Below are 22,031 nucleotides of genomic sequence, written 5' to 3'. Positions count from 1 at the left end.
GCATTTCAGCAGTCAAAACAGTGCGGTATGCTGCTGTATTTTATATAGGGACCGGCAATGTCGGCTCTGAATGGGCTATCGATGCCAGTGCACTTAGTAATAAGGCCTGATGTATCATCAGAAAGTCACTCAGTATTTAAATCCGGTTTTTATGAGAAACACATTTTATTTCTAATTTTTTTTGGACAGCGAATGATTAAAGTACATCTCTACTGTTAGATAGCGGCAGGACAGCGGCGCTATACATAGATTGTCCTCTAGGGGAGGCGCTGTACTCCATCACTTCTGGGGGACTGTAATAGCCTATGACATTTGTCTGGCAATCGCATCGATCACATGTCCAACCTCCCTGCTGCACTGACTATAACAGGAAAGAAGAGTCTCCAATATGGCCGCCCCCAAGAAAAGTTTTTAAAAACAAAAAAAATAATAGCACAGTATTAAAACAATATATTATTTCTCATCTACAAGTAGAGATCATGGCTGTTTTCTTACAAAAACAGCGCCACACCTTCCACTGGTTTTGCCCGGAATTGCAGCTCAGACCAATAAACTTGCTTGACGTTGAGCTGAAGGACCACACACGACCAATGAACGGGTGTGTACTAGTTTTGGAAGAGAACAAGCATGTTTTTGTTAACCCTGGACATGAAGTACGTGAGACATTCTCTTTAAGTGTTTTTGTACACTTTGTAGGATTTTGCCCAGGGGCTCCGTCATGGGTGCTACAGAACCCCTAGATGGACCATTCACTGTCATTAGTGAGATAGACACCACTTTTGTTTCCATTTCACGTGGATTCAGTTTGTCCCCATTGTATTTGGACTACAGAACAATATAGTTGCTACACTGATCTATGCTCCAAATACAATGGGAATGAAAAGAAGCCTTGTCAAGTGGAATCAAAAGTGGTGTCCATCTCACTAATGACAGTGGTTCCGTCTGGGGGTCCATGAGAATGCCATTTTCAGCACCCGTGACGAAGCCCCCAACAACACTGCTTAAATCTTCTATGTTCATTGTACTAATAAAGGAGTCGGATGCAGAGGCGTAACTTGAAGCTCCCGGGTCCCGATGCAAAACTTGTAACAGGGCCCCCAACTATTATGCTTTTTTCATAGTACTGGGCTCCCAATATGAAGAAGAGAGGCCTTATGGGCCCCCTAAGGCTCCTGGGCCCGGGTGCAACCGCATCCCCTGCATCCTCTATAGTTGCACCCCTGGTCGGATGGCATTGGGCTCATCGCAGGGCTGTAGTGTCGGCGCCATCCAGCCTTGTAGACCCATTCACATCTCTGACTGTTGTATAAATGAACGTTTCACTACTTCTTCTTTCTTTCTTTCTTGCGGCAGATAAAGCCACAAACCCCTGTAACCGGCAAGAGGATTGGGAGTATATTATTAGTTTCTGTGACCAAATCAACAAGGAGCTTGAAGGGTAAGTTGAGGGGAAACCCTGTGTTTTTAGGGATAGGAACAGGTCTACAATTCATATACTCTATAATTAGTTCTTTCTGACAATCCAGAAATACCTGAACAGGACTGTATGTTTAGATGGCGCTGCCCTAGCTTCCTGCCTCTCAATACATCCTAAATTATAATTAGTAACAAACCAAATTGGACACTGGCCAACAAACTTTTTTTCATCCTAGTTGGTGGACTAGATTTTATGATAAGATGCATTATGCTTCAGTATTGGTTGTAATACTGTGTTTCCACGAAATTAAGACCCTGTCTTATATTAATTTTTGCCTTATTTTCGGGGGATGTCTTATTATACTTACCTAACAGGTTCCGTCCAGGTCCCTCCCGCTGATCCCCGGAGCTCTGACATGCTTCTTGCAGTCCTCAGCCGACCCACAGAAGATCACTTTCTGGTTGCTGAATTTATAAATCCTGCACTAGAAAGCGATGGCTCTGATTGGTTCCCGAGCGCTGCTGCAGCGCTCGATGAACCAATGCGATGGTGGTGATTGTTTCATCAAGCACTGCATTGATTGGTTGAGCAGCGGTCGAAGAACCAATCACAGCCATTGCATTGTGGAGGCGGGATTTATGAATTGGCTGAGCCGTCGCATTGATTGGCCAATTCATAGATCCCGCCTCCATATTGCGATGGTTCTTCAACCACTGCTCAGCCAATAAATGCAGCACTTGATGAACCAATCACTGTTCATTGAGAACTGCATTAATTGGTTTTTGAGCACTGTTCAGGCAATCAGAGCTATTGCTTCCTGAAGGCGGGCGAGGACGGCAAGAAGCGCGTCGGCGCTCTAGACAGCAGCCGGAGGGGCCTGGACCGAGCTTGCTAGGTAATGTATTGCTTTTTTTTTTTAAATGTAATGCAGCCGGGGCTTATTTTCGAAGGAAGAGCTTATATTCCAAACCTCCCCAAAAATCCTGAAAAATCAGGGTAGGGCTTATTTGCAGGACAACAACTTAAAATACTGCAAATCTTTTAAAAATCTACAAAATTGTAGTAATGTTTTGTTTGGCAAAAAGTATAAAAATTGATTGAATTGATGATAAAGGTGCATGATATGTGTTACTGGGGTGCATTTTGGAATGATACGATTCCTAGTACATTCTGAAATACATCGATCCCTCGTCTATCGCGGTGATTACGTTCCAGAGACCCCGCGATGCGTGAAAATCCACAAAGCAGTGGCGTTATATTTACACAAACGAATCTGTCGGGTGAACTGCCAAACAATCGCAAAAGTGAACAAACAGACCGATGATACGATCAGTGAGCCAATCAGTGCCCAGGATACAGAACACATTCCATCAGCCAATAGCGTGCCGTGTACAATCTCACATTTGCAAGCGCCACTGGCGTACTGTATTTCCTGTATATCGAAAAACTCGTTGAAAACAGAATTATATCTGGTCTGTGTAAAATCCACGATGCACTGAAGCCGCAGTCATTGAACCACGATATAGCGAGGGATCACTATATACATAAAATCTGCACAAATCATAGGTGGTCATATTTCAAAAACTGAACATGGTAGGAGAAAACCGAAGGCATATTTGGAATCGGCATGAAAAGTTGGTCTAGAAAAATGTATTTTTGTTGCCGATGAGAGAAAAAGGTTTTTTTTTAGTTGACCGTTGTTACCAACCAAGCAGCCACATGTGTTATCCCTATCACTGGACTTTCCAGCTCTCATTATGAATCGGGCACAATGTATCAGAAGTCTTGTCATCGTTCTCTTGTCTTCTCAGTCCACAGATCGCTGTCAGACTCCTGGCTCATAAAATCCAGTCTCCACAAGAATGGGAAGCACTGCAGGCCCTCACTGTGAGTACATCGCCCTCGCTGGTTCCAGTTTTCTGTGCCTGTAGTTGGTGCCTAATATATATTTTTTATCAGATAGCTATAATACTTAGATAAGTTCATATGGAGTTTTATTTGGCAGATCCGCATTGGAAAATGTGGATCTGCCAATGTAAACCAAGGCTGAGCCTTAGTGTTTGGCCACAGTTTTGCATACAGATGTAGCCCTATTCAATGAGGTAAATCCACATGCGGTCGTTCGATGCAGTTTCTGGATCAGCGGTGTCAATTCTTTTTTTGGCAACGTGTATTTTGAAACCTGCCATGCTGATTGAACTATGATACTTATTCCCATTGAGTTCAGTGGAAATGGCGTGGATTCCAGCCTGCCTTTAGGATGCAGAGTGCACAGTGAGGTGCTGGTATTTACAGTTGTGCTTCTTTCTTCTCTTACAGGTTTTGGAAGCATGTATGAAGAACTGCGGAAGAAGATTTCACAGCGAGGTTGGCAAATTCCGCTTTTTGAATGAACTAATCAAGGTTGTATCTCCAAAGGTAAGTGTGAACCAATCTAATCTCACCTGGGTACTGACAACAAGAGGGTCGATCTGCATGACGTACAAGAGTACAGCCTATTACATTAATATGTATGACATAGAATATTACTAGCTTTATTATATCTAACGGGCACATTTCCTTCACAGTACCTTGGAGACAGGGTGTCCGAGAAGGTCAAGAGCAAAGTTGTTGGCCTATTATACAGCTGGACGGTAGCTCTACCAGAGGAGAATAAAATTAAGGATGCTTACCAGATGCTGAAGAGACAAGGTACAGTTTACTCTATACTTGGTGCAGAAATGATGATGGTCAGTTCATTGATCTGACTACATATCTTTAAACCGGTTTACTGGAGCTAAACATTGATCGCCTACCCTTAGTATGGAACTAAATATTGAACTGACCATGCTTAGTGTAGGACTAAACATTGATCCAGCTATCCTAGAGCCGGCTGCACACGAGCCCGCAGCGGAATCCTACCCTGTGCTCAGCTGGCATCCGCGTGTATCTGTCTTTTCTTCTTCTCTGTACTGTGGATGGTCCGCACAGGTCACGTTTTTTTGTTTTTTTTTTTTTAAATCCCTGCTTTTTCTGCGCCGACGCTAGGTGATGACGTGGGTACCTGCGACCTTTCCGCAATGTCATTGCGGAACGGCTGCAAGTCGGACGGCTTCCATTGAGTTCAATGGAAGCTGTCCATGTGTAATCCACTTAAAAATAGGGTATGCTGCAATTTTTTCTCCGCGAGCGGAAAATCGCTATTAGTTTCCACTCATGTGGAGGAAGCAGCGGATTTCCATAGTAAGTAATGGGCAGTATTTGCTACAGATCTGCGGTTTTCCATAGCATGCTATGCCCGGTACTTGCTGCGGAATCCGGATTGCCAACCATTAATATTGCCTACCCTAAACATTGATTTCCTATCCTTAGTATGGAACTAAACACTGATCTTCCACACTTAGCATGGGACTAAACATTGATCTCCTACGCTTAGTATGGGGCTAAACATCGATCCATTTACCCTTATTGTGGGGCTAAACATTGATCTCCTACGCTTACTATGGGGCTAAACATCGATCCATTTACCCTTATTGTGGGGCTAAACATTGATCCATCTAACCTTAGTATAGGACTAAACATTGATCTCCTACGCTTAGTATGGGACTAAACATTAGAGATGAGTGAGTATACTCGCTAAGGCACATTACTCGAGCGAGTAGTGCCTTAGCTGAGTATCTCCCCGCTTGTCTCTAAAGATTTGGGGAGCGGCGGGGGAGAGCGAGGAGGAACAGCGGGGAGATCTCTCTCTCCTTCTCTCCCCCCCGCAACTCACCTGTCACCTGCGCTGGCCCCCGAATCTTTAGAGACGAGCGGGGAGATACTCGGCTAAGGCACTACTCGCTCGAGTAATGTGCCTTAGCGAGTATACTCACTCATCTCTACTAAACATTGATCCATCTACCCTTAGTGTAGGCCTAAACATTGATCCATCTACCCTTAGTGTAGGACTAAACATTGATCCATCTATCCTTAGTATAGGCCTAAACATTAATCTTCTACGCTTAGCATGGGACTAAACATTGATCCATCTACTTTTAGTATAGGACTAAACATTGATCGCTTACCCTTAGCATGGGACTAAACATTGATCATCTACTCTTAGTATGGGACTAAACATTGAACGCCTGCCTTTATTATAATCCATCAATATTTGGCCAGTAGGGGTCTGTCTGCGGGACCGCTGCCAGTCATCAGAACAGAGAGGCACCTTCATGATTTAGTGAATGAGATTATTGAAAATTGTGTTAGATGAAATACAGTATATGTCATCATGTTGTTAACTGGTGAGGTTCATATTTGGTTGGGCCACATAAACCTGAGAGTCCTGTAAATGTTTGCTAATATAATATGTATGATGAATATGTAAATGAGCGCTGTAATGTAGCCTCTCTAACATCACTGTAAATCTCTTATCCAGGAATTGTACTTACTGATCCTGTGATCCCAGTGGATCGAACCTTGATCCCTTCACCTCCGGTTAGAGCCAAAAATCCGATTTTTGATGATGAAGAAAGATCTAAGGTAGATGCAGAGAGGTTTGTGCCTGGCACCGTCTATCCTACTTGGGTGTCACATTCTCTTTACAGATTCTGTCTTTTTATATTGCTTTTCAGCTCTTAGCCAAACTGTTGAAAAGTAAGAACCCAGATGATCTCCAGGAAGCCAACAAGCTTATTAAGTCCATGGTGAAGGAGGTGAGCGTGTCCATATATGTAATGTAACAGACCAGTCCTGAGACTGTGCTGCACACGCATGTACATGATTCATTACATGAGAGCTGTAATATACTGAGGCGCTGTTCTCACAGCCATTATGGTTCTCAATGTCACATTTCTGCTGCGCCCCTGACAGGCAGAATAGAGTACTTTTCTGCGCTATTCTAGACAGTATCAAAAGACAAAACCTAATGTACCCATTATAAGTCAGTGTGAATGTTTCTGTTCACAGACAGCAAAAAGAGATATTGAAAATAATGAGTATTATTAGAAAGTATATTAGAAAGCAGCTTTCAGAAGAGCGGGCTTTAGGTGCGTTTAGACGGAATGATTAATGTTCCAAAAATTGTTCAAATGAACGATAATGATTAAGTTTAAATGCAAGGCAACGCCAAACAAGAATTGTTCGCTTCTCATTCATCGTTCAGTTACAGCCGGCATTAAGATCATCGTTGACTTGTTGGCTTCTAGTTGCATTTAAACACTGATTGTTCAGTGTTTTACATAGGAATGTGACAATAAAGGAGATGGAATAATACTTCTGCAGCGCCACCTATTGGAAGGCAGGCAGCTTCCTGCAAGTCAATGTTAAACTCTTTATACAAGCCTTGTAACAATGACTTGGAATTGAAAGCCAAGCCAGAATCCATACACAGACAGCTGTTTCGGGTGTTTGCCCCTCATCAGTGTGTAGTAGGTTTCTGGCTTGGCTAGCGAGAGGCCCGTGACGTCGGTCAAGAATGCTATCTTTTCTTCTTAGGAGAGAGCACCTAGAAGGTGAGTGAGGAGACTTAGAAGGCCATTCATGCTTCTCTGGGTAATATGCAAATAATGGAGATGAAACAATGCCTCTGCAGTGCCACCTATTGGAAGGCAGCTTCCTGCAAGGTAATGTTTGTCACAGTCCTCTCACTAGCCAAGCCAGAAACCTACTACACACTGATGAGTGGCAAACACCCAGAAACAGCTGTCTGTGTATGGATTCTTGCTTGGCTTTCAATTCCCAGTCATTGTTACTAGGCTTGTATAAAGACTCTAACAATGACTTGCAGGAAGCTGCCTTCTAATAGGTGGCGCTGCAGAGGTGTTGTTCCATCTCCCTTATTTGCATATTTCGCAGAGGAGCATGAATGGCCTTATAAGTCTCCTCACTCACTGTCTCCCTAAGGAGAAAAGATAGCATTCCTGACCCACATAGGAATGTGAAACACTGAATGAGACGTTCACAATCCCCAACCATGATTTGTCTGTCCTAACAGTCTTTGCAAGCGTGAACAAGCTGGTGATGATGTCACCAGCTCCTTCGCTTAGGCAAACAAGAATTGTGAAGTTCCCGTTGGGGGTACAAAGGATGGAAGTTGGGTATCTAGCAGGGCATGTGCACCAATGCTCTTAATTTATGCCATAGTCTATGGTAGAAAAACCAGATAGCTACACTGCAAACCTCACTGTAATTGTATCAGTCTGGAACATTGCAGATCAGAAAACCACTGACATATTAATATATTCACCCCCTTCCCTTTTCTACATCTCGGCAGAGTTGCATCCTTCATTTTGCTCCCCTCTCCTTAGACCACTAGCTGGGCAAAATAGTTTGGGATGTAGTGTATGGATGGGATCACTCCTACAAGAGACTGGAGCCCTTTTCTCTCATTTGCTTTCATATCGCTTCTGATCCTGTAATCGCCAGGACGAGGTGAGGATGCAGAGGGTGAGCAAGAGAGTTCACACGCTGGAGGAAGTCAATAACAACGTCAAGCTGCTGCAGGAAATGTTGACGCATTACAGCAAAGACGACTCCTCAGAGGGCGACAAGGAGCTTATGAAGGTACGAAGGAGAACCTCAGCCGTAGCCAGTAGATGAAGAAAAGTGATTGCTACATGTTAACATTAACCTTTTCCAATCCACTGTCTGACGTCTTCCTACATTCTGATTGAAGCTTACACAGTTCCAATGTCAGAAGACGTCCGACAGGGTATTTTTACCATCTATTGCCAGACACTCCGCTTTCGGAGCCTCTCTGGCGCACACACACTGGCTTTAGCCAGCAGATGGCACCGTTGTATAACAGCAAAAAGAGAAAGCCTTTTAGGAAACCCGGAATCCAAAATTGGATTGGAAAGGGTTAATGAGTCAAAGGTATCGTGATGGAAACGGTTAAAAACACTGCTGTTGTGCTGGTTGGGAACCAGTCCACACTTTAAATAGCAAGTGTGTAGAGTAACTGTGGGAATTTTACCGGCTCTCCTATGTAAAGTGTATTTGTCATCAGATGGAGCTCTTTATTTTTGGACTCCTGTGAGATATATAAAATTAGAGAGTACATCTGAACCCACTAAGTGCCCCAATCACCGATTAGAGGGGTAAACTATTACCTGTATGGTATGTAGATTTATGCACAGCAGCCTTCTTGCCGGTACTTACTGCCCAAAGGGACGCATATTTGTGAGCATATTTTGGCTGCTGAAGCTCATTCTGACTCCATTACAATACCCATGTCTATCTGTCTGATATCTATATACTGGAGCGCCTGCTTATTGCTTACACAGTTGTATCTTTATGCTTTCTGTTTCTTGCAGGAGTTGTTTGAGAGATGTGAGAGTAAGAGACTCACCTTGTTCAAAATGGCCAGCGAGACGGAGGATAATGACAGCAGCCTTGGTAAGAGGTTGTATTGTGGACTGCATTTGCGTCTTGTCTTACAGAGAGCCTGTAGCTCCCCTCACAGGTCCGGTTTAGTAAATACTTTAATACCGTTTAAAGTAACAGTTCTGGAGCTTTTTGTAGAACTTTGCCTTCTCCTTTTGTTATTCTTGCTGGAAATGTATGAGCAAATTAACAAATGGGTATTGCTATCCTCCCTTGACAATGAGGTTACTCTTTTAACCCCTTAAGGACCAGGCTGTTTTGTACCTTAAAGGGGTTGTCCCGCGCCGAAACGGGGTTTTTTTTTTTTTCAACCCCCCCCCCGTTCGGCGCGAGACAACCCCGATGCAGGGAGGTAAAGAAAGCTCACCGGAGCGCTTACCTGAATCCCCGCGCTCCGGTGACTTCTCTACTCACCGCTGAAGATGGCCTCTTCCTCCGTGGACCGCAGCTCTTCTGTGCGGTCCACTGCCGATTCCAGCCTCCTGATTGGCTGGAATCGGCACGTGACGGGGCGGAGCTACACGGAGCTACACGGAGCCCCATAGAAGACTGCAGAAGACCCGGACTGCGCAAGCGCGGCTAATTTGGCCATCGGAGGGCGAAAATTAGTCGGCACCATGGAGACGAGGACGCTAGCAACGGAGCAGGTAAGTATAAAACTTTTTATAACTTCTGCATGGCTCATAATTAATGCACAATGTACATTACAAAGTGCATTATTATGGCCATGCAGAAGTGTACAGACCCACTTGCTGCCTCGGGACAACCCCTTTAAGGACCAGACACTTTTTAGGGATTTTACCCATGTGGCGGTTTTACTGCCCTATTTTGTTTCCTTTAGCTACCAAAATTATTTTTACTGCGCTTTTTATTCCGTGACATATAGGGCGCTTTTTAAAATATTTTTTTCACTGACTTTTTTTTCTGTTTTTTAGTTTTATTGGGGGTAAAATGCTTTTTTTAACATTCATAGTTATTTTTTTTAAATTTAGTATATTTATGCTTAAAATAAAGTATATTTGTTTCGGACGTTTTGATGTATAGTATGTATGGTTTTGGTTTACAGGGCGCATACAGCGACGGTTTTAGTTGGCGTCGGCTTTGTGTTATTTTCTTTCTTATGTATACTGTGTGTGGTTGTTTTATTCTGTAATTTTGTTTTATATGTGTATGTAGTTATGTTTTTTACTATCTATGTCCCCCATGACGTCATATAAGAACCCTGGGGGACATTCATTTGGTTTCTTTTGTTTTTCTTTATTTGACACTTTCCCACTGTAGCTGGGGCATCCATAGGAGCCCCATTTACAGGGGAAAGTAACCCATGTAGTGACAATAGTCACTGGCAGAGCTGTGAGCAGGGCTATAGGTCCTCTTTTAAGGATATAGGTGTTATGTATGTTACATATTTGGCTCTGACAGGTAATAATGTGCCTCATCCATAAAGACTAGTGCAGACCAAAACGTGCCTATGTTGCCTATTGCAGCCAATCATTCCTCTTTGTTTTCAACTGCACTGGAAAAATGAAAGCTGGGCTGTAAGCGATTACTTTGTACACGACTGACGCTTTTCTCTGCACTCCATTCTACAGGGGACATCCTCCAGGCTAGTGACAACGTGTCTCGTGCCATCAATATGTACAAGAAGGTTGTAGAAGGTCAGGACATCAATGGTGAACTGGATTTTCCAGAGCCAACAAATAATAACGGTTAGTGCCATCTCATCACTAAGGGCACTCAGCAGGGTACTGACTGGAGACCAATAAAGTTGGTCTTTGATTTGTTTAACCCCTAAGATGCTGCAGTTAGTAGCAACCGCTGCTTCTATGGTGTTTATCAGAGGGAGGGTCTCTCTCTGTTAGTTGTTGGGAGCCCCAAAATACGATTGTAGGTGGCCGATGCTTTACTATTACAAATTTGTCATAAGCACTGTATTCCACACTATTATACAGTCAGGCTACAATTCTTACTAAGTTAAAGGGGTTCTGTCATTAGAAAAAAAATCCTATACTTGCCTATTCCTCCCCAGGCAGCCTTCTTACTGCATCTTCTGCTCGCTGATCTTCTCCTGGCTCCTCCAGTCCCCCGGGTCACGTCACCTCCACCCAGCCAATTCTTCTGCTTCCTGTGATGTAGCGTACATGCTCGGCATTCTGCTTCCTGTAGGCCAGTGTACGCTACCCTGGGGACTGGAGTAACCAGATATGGTAAGAAGACTGCCTGGGGAGGAATAGCGGTAGACTGCCTGGGGAGCAATAGAGGTAGACTGCCTGGGGAGGAATAGGTAAGTATAGAATTTTTTTTCTAATGACAAACTCCCTTTAGGTTAGTAATAATTGTTTGCCTGACTGTATAATAGTGTGTAATACAGTGCTTGGAAATACACAGTGCTTCAAAGAATTAGTGTCTGTCAAACAATCAGACAAAACCTATATTTTAAAAGTTTTATTTAAAAAAAGAAAAAAAACTACTATTATCACTTACTTTGAAGGGTTCACTAGAAAAAAAAAAACATACTTGGCACTGCTGCAACCATAACGACTGGAAGAATAAAGTTAATATGTCCTCTATACCGCATGTTAAACAGTGGAGAAAAACTTTAGCAATTTTTTTTCTTTATTTTGCATGCCCCCATCCCCAAACAAAGTGAAAATAAAAATCAATAGAGGACCGAGTCAATGAGTTATATACCGTATATTACGGCGTATAAGGCGACTGGGTGTATAAGATGACCCCCCCAACTGTCGCCTTATACGCCTTTGACGGTGTAAAAAAATACCAAACGGTACTCATCTCCCCCGGCGTTCTGCGGCCCTGCTGCAGGCTGTTGCTCCCTCCTTGTCCCCGACAGAGCATTGCTTTCTGGATGCGGGACTTGAAGTCCCCGCCTCCAGAAAGCTAATGCTGTGATTGGCTATCTTACGCGGCGTCAGCCAATCACAGCCATTCAATGACATCATAGAATATTACTTGTTGTTCTTTCTGTGTTAAAAGTAGCAAAAAATGAAAACAGAACAAAGCAGAGTAATCGCTGCTTCTTGTCATCCTTCCCAAAAACTTTTTAATAAAAACTAATCAAATGATATGTGCTCAATGATGTTGCAGTTGAAAATAAAAGCTTTGTAGAGCCTCTTGCAGCTATTTTAATGGAAAATTTACAAATTAAAGACCTAAAATGGGACCATAAAATGGTGAAAAGAAAAGTGCCTGGTCTTTACAATACGTGCGTACTTAGGAGGTCATTTCTTTTTCAAACCAGAATTGACAGAGTCCAGCAGCAGTCTGCCCACTCTAATCGATCTGGCAGGATTTGAGTCTACAAGCCCAGCTGAAGACCCCAAACCACTTTCTGATGTAGCAGAGCAAGCACCAGCGCTGATCCCCATCCTTCCTCCTCCTCCGCTTTTACCCACACACCCCAGACCTCGCTCTTCTCTGGATCATGATCTTACCCACATGAACAGTGCGAGCAACTCCTTGTGCTTACTTGATGAAGAGCTGCTACATCTAGGTAATGGATTCTTCTGCTGAAAATGTCAGTCATGATATAATAGTAGGAATTGCAAGTTGTTGTCCCAAGCTTCATATGATAAAGACGTTACCACTATTATATATATACGAGTATGTATGTGTATATATATATAGCCTCTCCTGCAGGGGGCATCATGTATATATTTGATGCCCCCTGCAAGAGAGCATCAAACTTAAAAACTTTTTATGATCTCTATCGATGACTGTCAGGTCATAATAGATGATCAGTGGAGACATGCTGTTCAGATCCCCGCCAAACAGCTGATTCCTGGGACTGCTGTCCGTGCAGGAAGCAGAATGAGCTGACCATAGCACAATGGTTCTAACTGGTACTGCGGCGCAGCTCCCATTGAAACCAACCCAGGTTGCTGTGCTATGATCAGGTCTTTCTGCTTCCTTTGCTGACCACAGCGACCTCAGAAATCAGCTGTTTGGCAGGGATTCAAGCTACAAGTCCCCGTCGATCAATGGAATTTTTGTTTTTGAAAGTCCTGGAATACCCCTTTAATGAGTGTGAGATGTTTTTTTTGCATATAAAGGCCGCAAAAAACTGAGTTTGGCAAGAACCTGTACCCTTATGCAGGGTTATAGTTGCAAGAATAAAAAAAAGTAAATTAACGCTTTTTAATTACCTGGATTTGATTACCTTGGATTTAGATCTGCATTTGATCACTTCCTACCCAGATGCTGTGGCATGACCTGAAGAGGGCTGTGCATACAAGGCATCACAGAAATTTTGATGAATTGAAGCACATTTGTAGGGAGGAATGCCCCAATATTCCTCCTCAGCGCTCTGCAAAGCTTATTTGCAGCCACAAGAAATGTTTTTGAAGGTGGCTGCTAAAGGGGGATCCACAGGTTACTGAATTCAATGGATCACTTACTTATTCTCCTTGTACAGTAGATGTTTACTCATTGCGCTCAGTAAAAGACATGAGTGGTACAACGGTTTGTGCATTATTAGTTTAGTTAGATTGCGTTTGTCAGCGATTAAGACTTAAATAACAATCAGATCACATTTTCTTAGTAATTAATGTAGAAGTCCATGTAATTCCACTTACCTTTAGGCCCAATGCCCACGGACGGAAATTCCACGCGGAATTTCCACCGTTTCACGCTGCCATAGGATTGCATTAGTTTATGCAATCCTATGTTGACAGCCGTGATTTAACCGCGTGAAAACTCGCGCGGTATTAAAATTGTGGCATATCCTATTTCTGAGCGGGCCTCGCAGAGGCTCGCACAGAAACCTCACCGCTAATACGCCGACCCTGCTCTGCTCATGCGCGGCTGTGCGCCAGCTGGCACAGTGCAGAGCGGAGAGAGAAGACACCGTACAAGTAAGCGGGAGGTCAATGCCGGCGCACGGGTCGCATCCTGCTGCGTGAATCTCGCAGTCGGAATCTGACCTGGACGTGGGCATGAGGCCTTGCTTGCTTCTGTATAGTGTTTGCAGACTTGACAGTGTGCTACCCTAAGTGAATAGATGCCAAGATACCTAATTTTATTAGGTATGGTTTCCATTCTTAAGGCCTATTTAGACGGAACGAGTGTCGGGCAAACGATGCCTGACACTCGTCCCCGCATATACTAGCTCCCGTACTCCTGCGCGGGATCTAGTATCGTTAGCGCTCAGCGGGGAGGCTGCAGGAGATTTCTCGCGCTTCCCCGCCCCTCTCCATTGACTTTACATAGTACAGCACTGAACAGCCGCTATGTACACTGAACGATGAGCAATCAGTTCATCGTTTATGCTGCATAAACGATGGATGATGAACTGATCACTCATCGTTCAGTGTAAATAGCAGCCATTCAGTACTGAACGGCCACTATGTTAAGTCAATAGAGAGGGGCGGGGGAGCGCAAGGACAGAAATGTCCTGCAGCCACCCCGCCCCCTGCTGGCCGCTATGTGTGCGAGCCAGCACTACTAGCTGTCCAAATGGATCCTTAGAGTGTCAGCTAATTATTCATGATTATAGGATATTAATTATTCAACTAATAAAGGAAATAATATTCTATCCAGATATTTTCTGCTTCTTCTCATTGTGTGAGATAAACTAATGACATTTCACTATTTAATGGCCAGTGTGAGGATACAATAAATTAAATATGTTTCATCAAGTTCTGTTCCTAATGGTCTTCATCCCTTTTCTAAGGTATTGATGATCCACCATCAAATGCAGCAAAAGAACCCTCCTCAAGCTCCAAGTCGGACGTATTCCAGGTATTGAGATGTGCTTACATGCCATTATTCTCATTTGTTTCTTGGTGATTGTAACTGACCGTACTCAGGGATTGCTCACCATGAACTCTGATTGCTTCTTTCAGGTGGACAGCAAAGAACTAGATTTCTTCACAGGACCATCACTTGATTCACTTACCTCAACAGCCGCCCCGTTATTGGCACAACCAGTAATACCAGTGGGTTCTATCAATTCCTATTCCTCACCCACTACCTATAGTGTATTTAATACTGCTCCTACAACAGTGCCCTCAGGTGCCCCTCCGACAGGGGTCATCAAACTTCACGAACTTGAGGTGCTTGGGCAGCAACTTTTGGAGGAAGCAAAAGGGTGAGTTTGGCAAAAAGTGTATCCCTGTAAAGGGTTATAGTATTTGCAAGCTTAACAGTGTGCTAACCCAAATATGTAGATGCCAAGGTATCTGATCTTACTTCTGGTTTCCATTTTTAGAGCTTCCATTAAGCCTACAGCTTCTGCTACTGTTCCCAGCACAGTACCTACCTTGATAGCAGTGCAGCCTCCGAATCCTGTTGGCACTGTGGTTTCAGCACCATCATTTGGGACCTTACCTGCTGCCCCTAGTAGCCCACTCTTCCTACCACAGCAGCAGGAAAGTCCTCAGAAAGGCTCCTATATATCCCTATCAAATGTGACTGTACCTTTGGAATCCATTAGACCCAGTAAGTTGCCTATTTATTAATTAATAGCTGGTAGGCTATGGGAAATCTCCGTTAATATTGTGTTATGGCATAGTTCTTGCTATGCCATTACATCATATTTGGTCTGACTTCTGGGACCCCTTCGGGCGAGGTGGAATATTGCTAGCGCTATTCCGCCGCAGGGGGGAGAACTGACAGGTCTCCTAGGTGAGCCTGTCTGATAGATAGGCTCACCGCGGAGAATCGTGGCAAATCTCAGCATTGGCATTCAAACTGGCTATAACAGCAAATGACCCGTCTGTGTGTTCGGTCATGTTACTTGGAGCACCGGTATTGTTTTTGACGACAATGTGCTTGACTGTGCACTGCATGTGCATCAGACGGATCCTTCACATCCTCCTCTGACCCCTTTTGTTGATGAGTTGTTTCCGTTCCCAGGATCACCTGTCACTGGATGCTTTTCTTCGATGCTTTTCTTCTTTGTTCCAGTCAAGCTAAACAAAGCATTCTGCAGGGAAAGATGACGCCCGGTACACTCGAATTAAGCACCGGTGTCACTGATGCCTCGGGTGTAGACTACACTTTTGGCTGCTGATGAAGTTCTGCATAAAGCTATGTGACTGACAGGGAACCTCACTAATACCAAAAATGTGGTATAATTGCATTCCAGGTTCCCTCCTTCCTCTGACTGCTTATGATAAGAATGGTTTTCGTATATTGCTGCACTTCGCTAAGGATTGCCCACCCGAGCGCCCCGATGTCTTGGTAGTAATCATCTCTATGATTAACACAGCTCCGCTGCCAATCCGAAAAATTCTTTTTCAGGCAGCGGTTCCGAAGGTGAGCAAACAAAGCTGGATCACACATTTATCTCTGTATAGTAGAATATAGAAAAAGATCAGAACGTTCCGATATGATATACTTGGGCCTCGTGTCCACGGGCAGATCAGATTCAGCATGTGGGAGCCCGCAGCGGAATCCCACCTTGTCTGCGGCTGAGGATACTGCAGATCTTCTACTTACCCGTCTGGGTCTTCTGCGGGTTTTGTCTTTTCTACACTGCAGATGCGTGCGGAAGCGCCGGCCGGCGTGACCCCGGACATGCTCAGTGGAACTTTTTATTTTATTTTTAAACTCCTGCTTTCCCACAGAATCCACGGCCCATCTGCAATTCAATTGCAGACAGGCCACGGATCGGACGGCTTCCATTGACTTCAACGGAAGCCGTCCGTGTGGGTTCCGCACTGAAGTGGAGCATGCTGCAATTTGTTTTACCGGACAAAGAAGTCCGCAAATCAAATCTACAAGCTTTATTTTACTTGCGGACGCCCATGTTTTCCTATGGGCGACTTGGTTTGCGGATCTTCTGCGCAGGTGACCCATGGACATTGGGCCTTCCCCTTATGTAACGTACTTATGTGCCTAAAATCTTTTGGTTTTCTTTATATTCGTTTGCAGCTCCAAGTCCCAGCACTAGAAGTACCAAACGCCAATTAGTCTTATTAAGTGTGATTTCTTCCTATCAGATACCTGCTATTTGTACATTGTAGTTAGCACTGTGCTCTTACCAGCACTCTATTCACTTCTGTAACACAGAAAGCCAAGCGCAACACTGCCCTTTCCATAGACAGTGAATGGCGGTCACGTGTTTCCACTACAACTCCATACACTTTGGGTGCGCCGTTCTCGTAATTCCTAGGGGTCCCAGCAATCAATTATTCATCACCAAGCCTGTAGATAAGGGATATGTGATTTCGGTGGGAAGTACTGAAGACCATTGCCTATAATGATTTGAATTGTCTTGTTTTGTATTCAGACAATGAAGGTGAAGCTGCAGCCTGCGTCCGGGACAGACTTGGCAGCATTCAATCCCATCTTGCCTCCAGCATCAATTACACAAGTCATGTTACTAGCAAACCCTCTGAAGGTAGGTGGCAGATAGAGAGCATGTTTGTTACCATAGTAGGGTCAGGGGTATTATAGGAGACTACAGATCACACAGCTCTGATCACAGCTAGGCTTCATTCACACTTAAAGGGGTTGTCCCGCGAAACAAAGTTGGGGTTATACACTTCTGTATGGCCATATTAATGCACTTTGTAATGTACATCGTGCATTAAATATGAGCCATACAGAAGTTATTCACTTACCTGTTCCGTTGCTAGCGTCCCCGTCGCCATGGTGCCGTCTAATTTTCAGCGTCTAATCGCCCGATTAGACTCGCTTGCGCAGTCCGGTCTTCTCCGTGTTGAATGGGGCTGCTCGTGCTGGAGAGCTGCTCCTCGTAGCTCCGCCCCGTCACGTGTGCCGATTCCAGCCAATCAGGAGGCTGGAATCGGCAATGGACCGCACAGAAGACCTGCGGTCCACCGAGGGTGAAGATCCCGGCGGCCATCTTCGCAAGGTAAGTAAGAAGTCACCGGAGCGCGGGGATTCGGGTAAGTACTACCCGTTTTCTTTTTCAACACATGCATCGGGTTTGTCTCGCGCCGAACGGGGGGGCTATTGAAAAAAAACAAAAAACGTTTCGGCGCAGGACAACCCCTTTAATATTTGAGCAGTATTTTTCATCCATTTTTAAGTGAAAACGAAGAATAGAGTCTAGAAAACTGTAATGAAAGATTTAGGCTGGTAACACGGGGGCCGATTTGCCGCTGGCATTCAGCTGTGGATCAGCAGTGGTAAGCCTGTCTCCAAATCCGTACCATTTGGTGCAGATTTTGAAGCAGGTCATCATTGAGAAGAGGTGAATTCCGCAGTGGGAACGGTGATAAAATTGACATGCTGCAGAATTGAATTCCTGCTGTTGGTAGTGATTTTTTACTTAAAAAAAAAAATAAATAATGAAAAATACTGACCAAATAATGGTGTGAGCGAGGCCTTACTGTCTTGGCATGTAAATAACAAAGCTGGGTACATAATAGGTCCCATTTTTGTATTTGATACTGATGAGTCTTCTATATCAGTGGTCCCCAACCCTTTTGGCACCAGGGACCGGCTTCAAGCAAGACCATTTTTACAAGGCCCGGCAGGGTTGGGTGGGACATGGGCGGGGCTTTGGTTATAGGGGGTGGGGTTATGAAGGGGGTTGGAGTTTAGTGCATTCTTATTTAATTATGACATTTAGAATGTCCTGGCAGTACACACATAGGGCAGTACATAATCTATCCCCCCCCCAGCACACACATAGGGCAGCATATAATTTATCTTCCCCCCCCCCCCGTAATAGACAGCCCCCACCCCTCAGTAATTAGCAGCCCCTCCCCCAGTAATAAGCAGCCCCCCCCAGTAATAAGCAGGTCCCCCCCCCCAGTAATAAGCAGGTCCCCCCCCAGTAATAAGCAGGTCCCCCCCCCAGTAATAAGCAGGTCCCCCCCGTAATAGGCAGCACCCCCCCTCCCCAAGTAGTAGGCAGCCCCCCCAAGTAATAGGCAGCCCCTTCCCCAGTAATAAGCAGCCCCTTCCCCAGTAATAAGCAGCCCCTTCCCCTGTAATAAGTAGCCCCCCCCCAGTAATAAGCAGGTCACCCCCAGTAATAGGCAGCCCCCCCAGTAGTAAGTAGCCCCCCCAGTAATAACCACCCCCCCCAGTAATAGGCAGCCCCTTCCCCTGTAATAAGTAGCCCCCCCCCAGTAATAGGCATCCCCCCAGTAATAAGTAGCCCCCCCAGTTATAAGCAGCCCCCCCAGTAATAAGCAGGTCCCCCCCAGTAATAAGCAGGTCCCCCAGTAGTAAGTACCCCTCCCCCCAGTAATAGGCAGCCCCCCCTCCCCGTAATAGGCAGTCAGTGCAATTACCAGCGGGGAGCTGCGGCGCCCCTGCAGGTAATCGTTTCAGTGGTCAGCGGCGTCGGCACACCGCGGGCCACATAGCACAAGGCAGCGGGCCGGATTCGGCCCGCGAGCCTTGTGTTTAGAGCAAAAGTTCCCGGCAGTGCCGCGAACCGGCGCTAAACACCCAATGGCCCGGCCCCGGACTGCGGCCCGGTGGTTGGGGACCCCTGTTCTATATGATCTGAGTTATCCAGGTTTTTCAGTTAATGACATATCCTTAGGGTATGGTGGCTTTACACGGGACAACTACTGTGTCTCCCCGAACATAAGACACTGTCTTATCCGGCCATCACAAACTGCTTCAAAGAATTCTACGCTAACCTCTATAATTCAACTATAAAATCCACTAAATCAGACATCCTAAACTACTTGAGCGACTTGACCTTCCCAACACTAACCACAGAACAAGCGGAATTCCTGGACGCCCCAATTACCCTAGACGAAATTCGGCAAACAATCCAAGATATGGCACTTAACAAAGCCCCGGGCCCAGATGGCCTCCCAATAGAAGTATACCGGAAATACAGCGAACAGATGGCCCCGCTATTACTCGAGACGCCCAATTAGACAACAGGCCCAATTAGACAAAGCCCTCCCACCCTCATTCTACGGAGCATCCATCATAGTCATCTTGAAACCGAATAAAAATCCTACAGACTGCAGTTCATATCGCCCCATTTCCCTGGTAAACGCTGACTATAAAATCCTAACAAAAATCCTGGCTACCAGACTAAATCAAGTAATCCTTTCCATTATACACCCTGACCAAACTGGTTTCATGCCAGGGAAATCCACGACGATTAACTTGCGAAGAGTTCAAACAGCGATTCAACTAGGCAAACAATTCAACATGCCCTGGGCATTGGTCTCACTGGACATGATGAAGGCCTTTGACTCGCTGGAGTGGGTTTTCCTGGAGGCCTGTCTGGAACAATTTGGATTTGGCCCCCAATTCCTACAATGGGTCCAAACCATATATAAATCGCCGAGCGCTAACGTAATAGTAAATTGCATTCCATCTACCGAGTTCTGTCTCGCAAGGGGCACCAGTCAGGGCTGCCCGCTATCCCTGGCATTATTTGCCATAGCCATTGAAGCCATCGCGATTCGATTGAGAAGTTCCCCTGACATAACTGGCATCAAATGGGCGGGCCTTGAAAGCAAGGTGGGCCTATATACGGACGATACAATTCTTTTCCTGTCAAACCCTACGACCTCCTTTTCTCACGCTATGTCCCATATAGATAAATTCTTCCACTTATCTGGACTACACGTCAACTGGTCCAAGTCCACAATTCTATATACAAACCTCAACCCCACAAACGATCTCTGCGTAGCTAGATACGGCCTAGTTGTGGTTTCCACATTTAAATACTTGGGATGTATATGTCCCGAGACCAAAATAACGCCATAGAAGAGAACATTGACCCACTAATAAAAAATGTAAAAGATAAATTGTAGAGATGGTCTAAGCTACCGCGCTCGGTGGCCGGCCGTATAAACCTTGTCAAGATGGCCATCCAGCCCAAATGCCTGTATATATTACAGCATATGCCAATATATGTTCCCAAATGTATTTTTCAATCCGTTAACTGCCTTATCACATCTTTCTTCTGGAATTCCACCCGCTCAAAGCTCGGCCTCTCGACCCTACAAAGACCCAAAGAGCGAGCCGGAATGGCACTTCCGGACCTACGCCTATATTACCTAGCTGGACAAATACGTAATATCCGTAGCTGGGTTCTGGAACGAGAAATGCCTATAGCAGATCAATTTCTTGCAAAACAAGTGAACGGGAACAACCTTCTAAGCTACCTAGAATTCGCTGAACACACCAACCCCTCTGACACACTACCACTTCACAAACTTGCCCTACGGGTGTGGAAGGAGACCAAGGCTATCCAACAATACGAAGGAGTGATATCTGAACGTTCCCTATGGAACAATCCCGGCCTTACTGCACTGCAGTCGGTTCCGGACCCCAATATTGGATTTCCTTGGGAGTGGTGTCAATAGGGGATGTATACACAGATGGGATTTTCCCTACATATGATCAACTACGCGAAAAATTACAATCCCCTCAGATCCAATTATTCAGATTTTTCCAGCTAAGGCACGCTCTAAACTCCCAATTCCCATCTACCTCTGCATGCATATCGAAATTCCCCACAATCAGCATCCTCAGATCCCAAGGGCCTAATTTCGGCACTCTATACACATCTCCTCTCAGCTAAAATCGACCATAACCCGCTCCAAGCCTACGATAAATGGAAAGCTTCCGTCCCATCTTTAACACCCGAGGACTGGGAGGATATTTCCGAATCCCATCTCTTAGTCTCCCCTGCGGTCAACAACAAACTGATCCAGCTATACATTCTGTTCGGCTTACTGGAGGAGGAGGTGTGGCCATACCACACCCGCATCTTTCTCCAAAAAACATTTTTGGCACGCAAAGCGATAGCCACACACTGGATGGCCGTGGGAGTCCCAACAATTCCACACTGGATTCGGACAGTGAACGTGGTAATCTCCTACGAGAAAATCATCTACCAAAATAGAGGGTGCCCAAATAAATTTTAAGAGATATGGGGCGCTTGGCTGGATACCAACTCTACTTTATCCCCAGACTAGGTCCTTAGACACAAGACCTCTCCCCTATCCCCTTCCCCCCTTCTATCTACATTCCTGTCTTCCCCCTCTTAATAAACAATAAACATGGAGCCCCACAACACAATAATTTAAATAATCGGCATAGACAGTTCATGTTTAACTGTTAAACGTTTATTGTCATGTACATGGATAAATCATATAGGAAAATGTTATTATCATCACCAAGCAAGATAAAGCACAGCATGTTAGATGTAATATTGAACTTGCATCTGATGAAAAAAAAATTTTGTTATGTACTGTGCGAATTTTCCTTTACTAAAGAAAACAAAGTTAAAGACACTGTCTTATAATTATTTTTGCCGCAAAAGAGTCACGGTGTCTTATAATTC

At 44.8% G+C, this 22,031-nt stretch overlaps 1 protein-coding gene across 1 annotated transcript in view; it reads left to right on the top strand.

Annotated features, from left to right (window-relative positions):
- Positions 1 to 22,031, top strand: part of GGA3 (golgi associated, gamma adaptin ear containing, ARF binding protein 3) — a 33,541-nt gene that overhangs the window by 5,069 nt on the left and 6,441 nt on the right. The window contains exons 2-16 of the mRNA XM_066588017.1: positions 1,354 to 1,438; positions 3,229 to 3,304; positions 3,737 to 3,835; positions 3,985 to 4,108; positions 5,817 to 5,920; positions 6,013 to 6,093; positions 7,805 to 7,942; positions 8,695 to 8,776; positions 10,357 to 10,473; positions 12,024 to 12,275; positions 14,454 to 14,521; positions 14,626 to 14,870; positions 14,991 to 15,220; positions 15,870 to 16,039; positions 17,016 to 17,126. Of these exons, the coding sequence (XP_066444114.1) occupies positions 1,354 to 1,438; positions 3,229 to 3,304; positions 3,737 to 3,835; positions 3,985 to 4,108; positions 5,817 to 5,920; positions 6,013 to 6,093; positions 7,805 to 7,942; positions 8,695 to 8,776; positions 10,357 to 10,473; positions 12,024 to 12,275; positions 14,454 to 14,521; positions 14,626 to 14,870; positions 14,991 to 15,220; positions 15,870 to 16,039; positions 17,016 to 17,126 (1,982 nt within the window). The remainder of the gene's footprint in view (positions 1 to 1,353; positions 1,439 to 3,228; positions 3,305 to 3,736; positions 3,836 to 3,984; positions 4,109 to 5,816; positions 5,921 to 6,012; positions 6,094 to 7,804; positions 7,943 to 8,694; positions 8,777 to 10,356; positions 10,474 to 12,023; positions 12,276 to 14,453; positions 14,522 to 14,625; positions 14,871 to 14,990; positions 15,221 to 15,869; positions 16,040 to 17,015; positions 17,127 to 22,031) is intronic.

Source organism: Eleutherodactylus coqui, chromosome 13 (assembly GCF_035609145.1).
Source record: "Eleutherodactylus coqui strain aEleCoq1 chromosome 13, aEleCoq1.hap1, whole genome shotgun sequence".
Taxonomy (NCBI): Eukaryota; Metazoa; Chordata; class Amphibia; order Anura; family Eleutherodactylidae; genus Eleutherodactylus; species Eleutherodactylus coqui.
The sequence above is the reverse complement of the archived record's forward strand: the minus strand, read 5'-3'. Positions and strand labels throughout refer to the sequence as shown.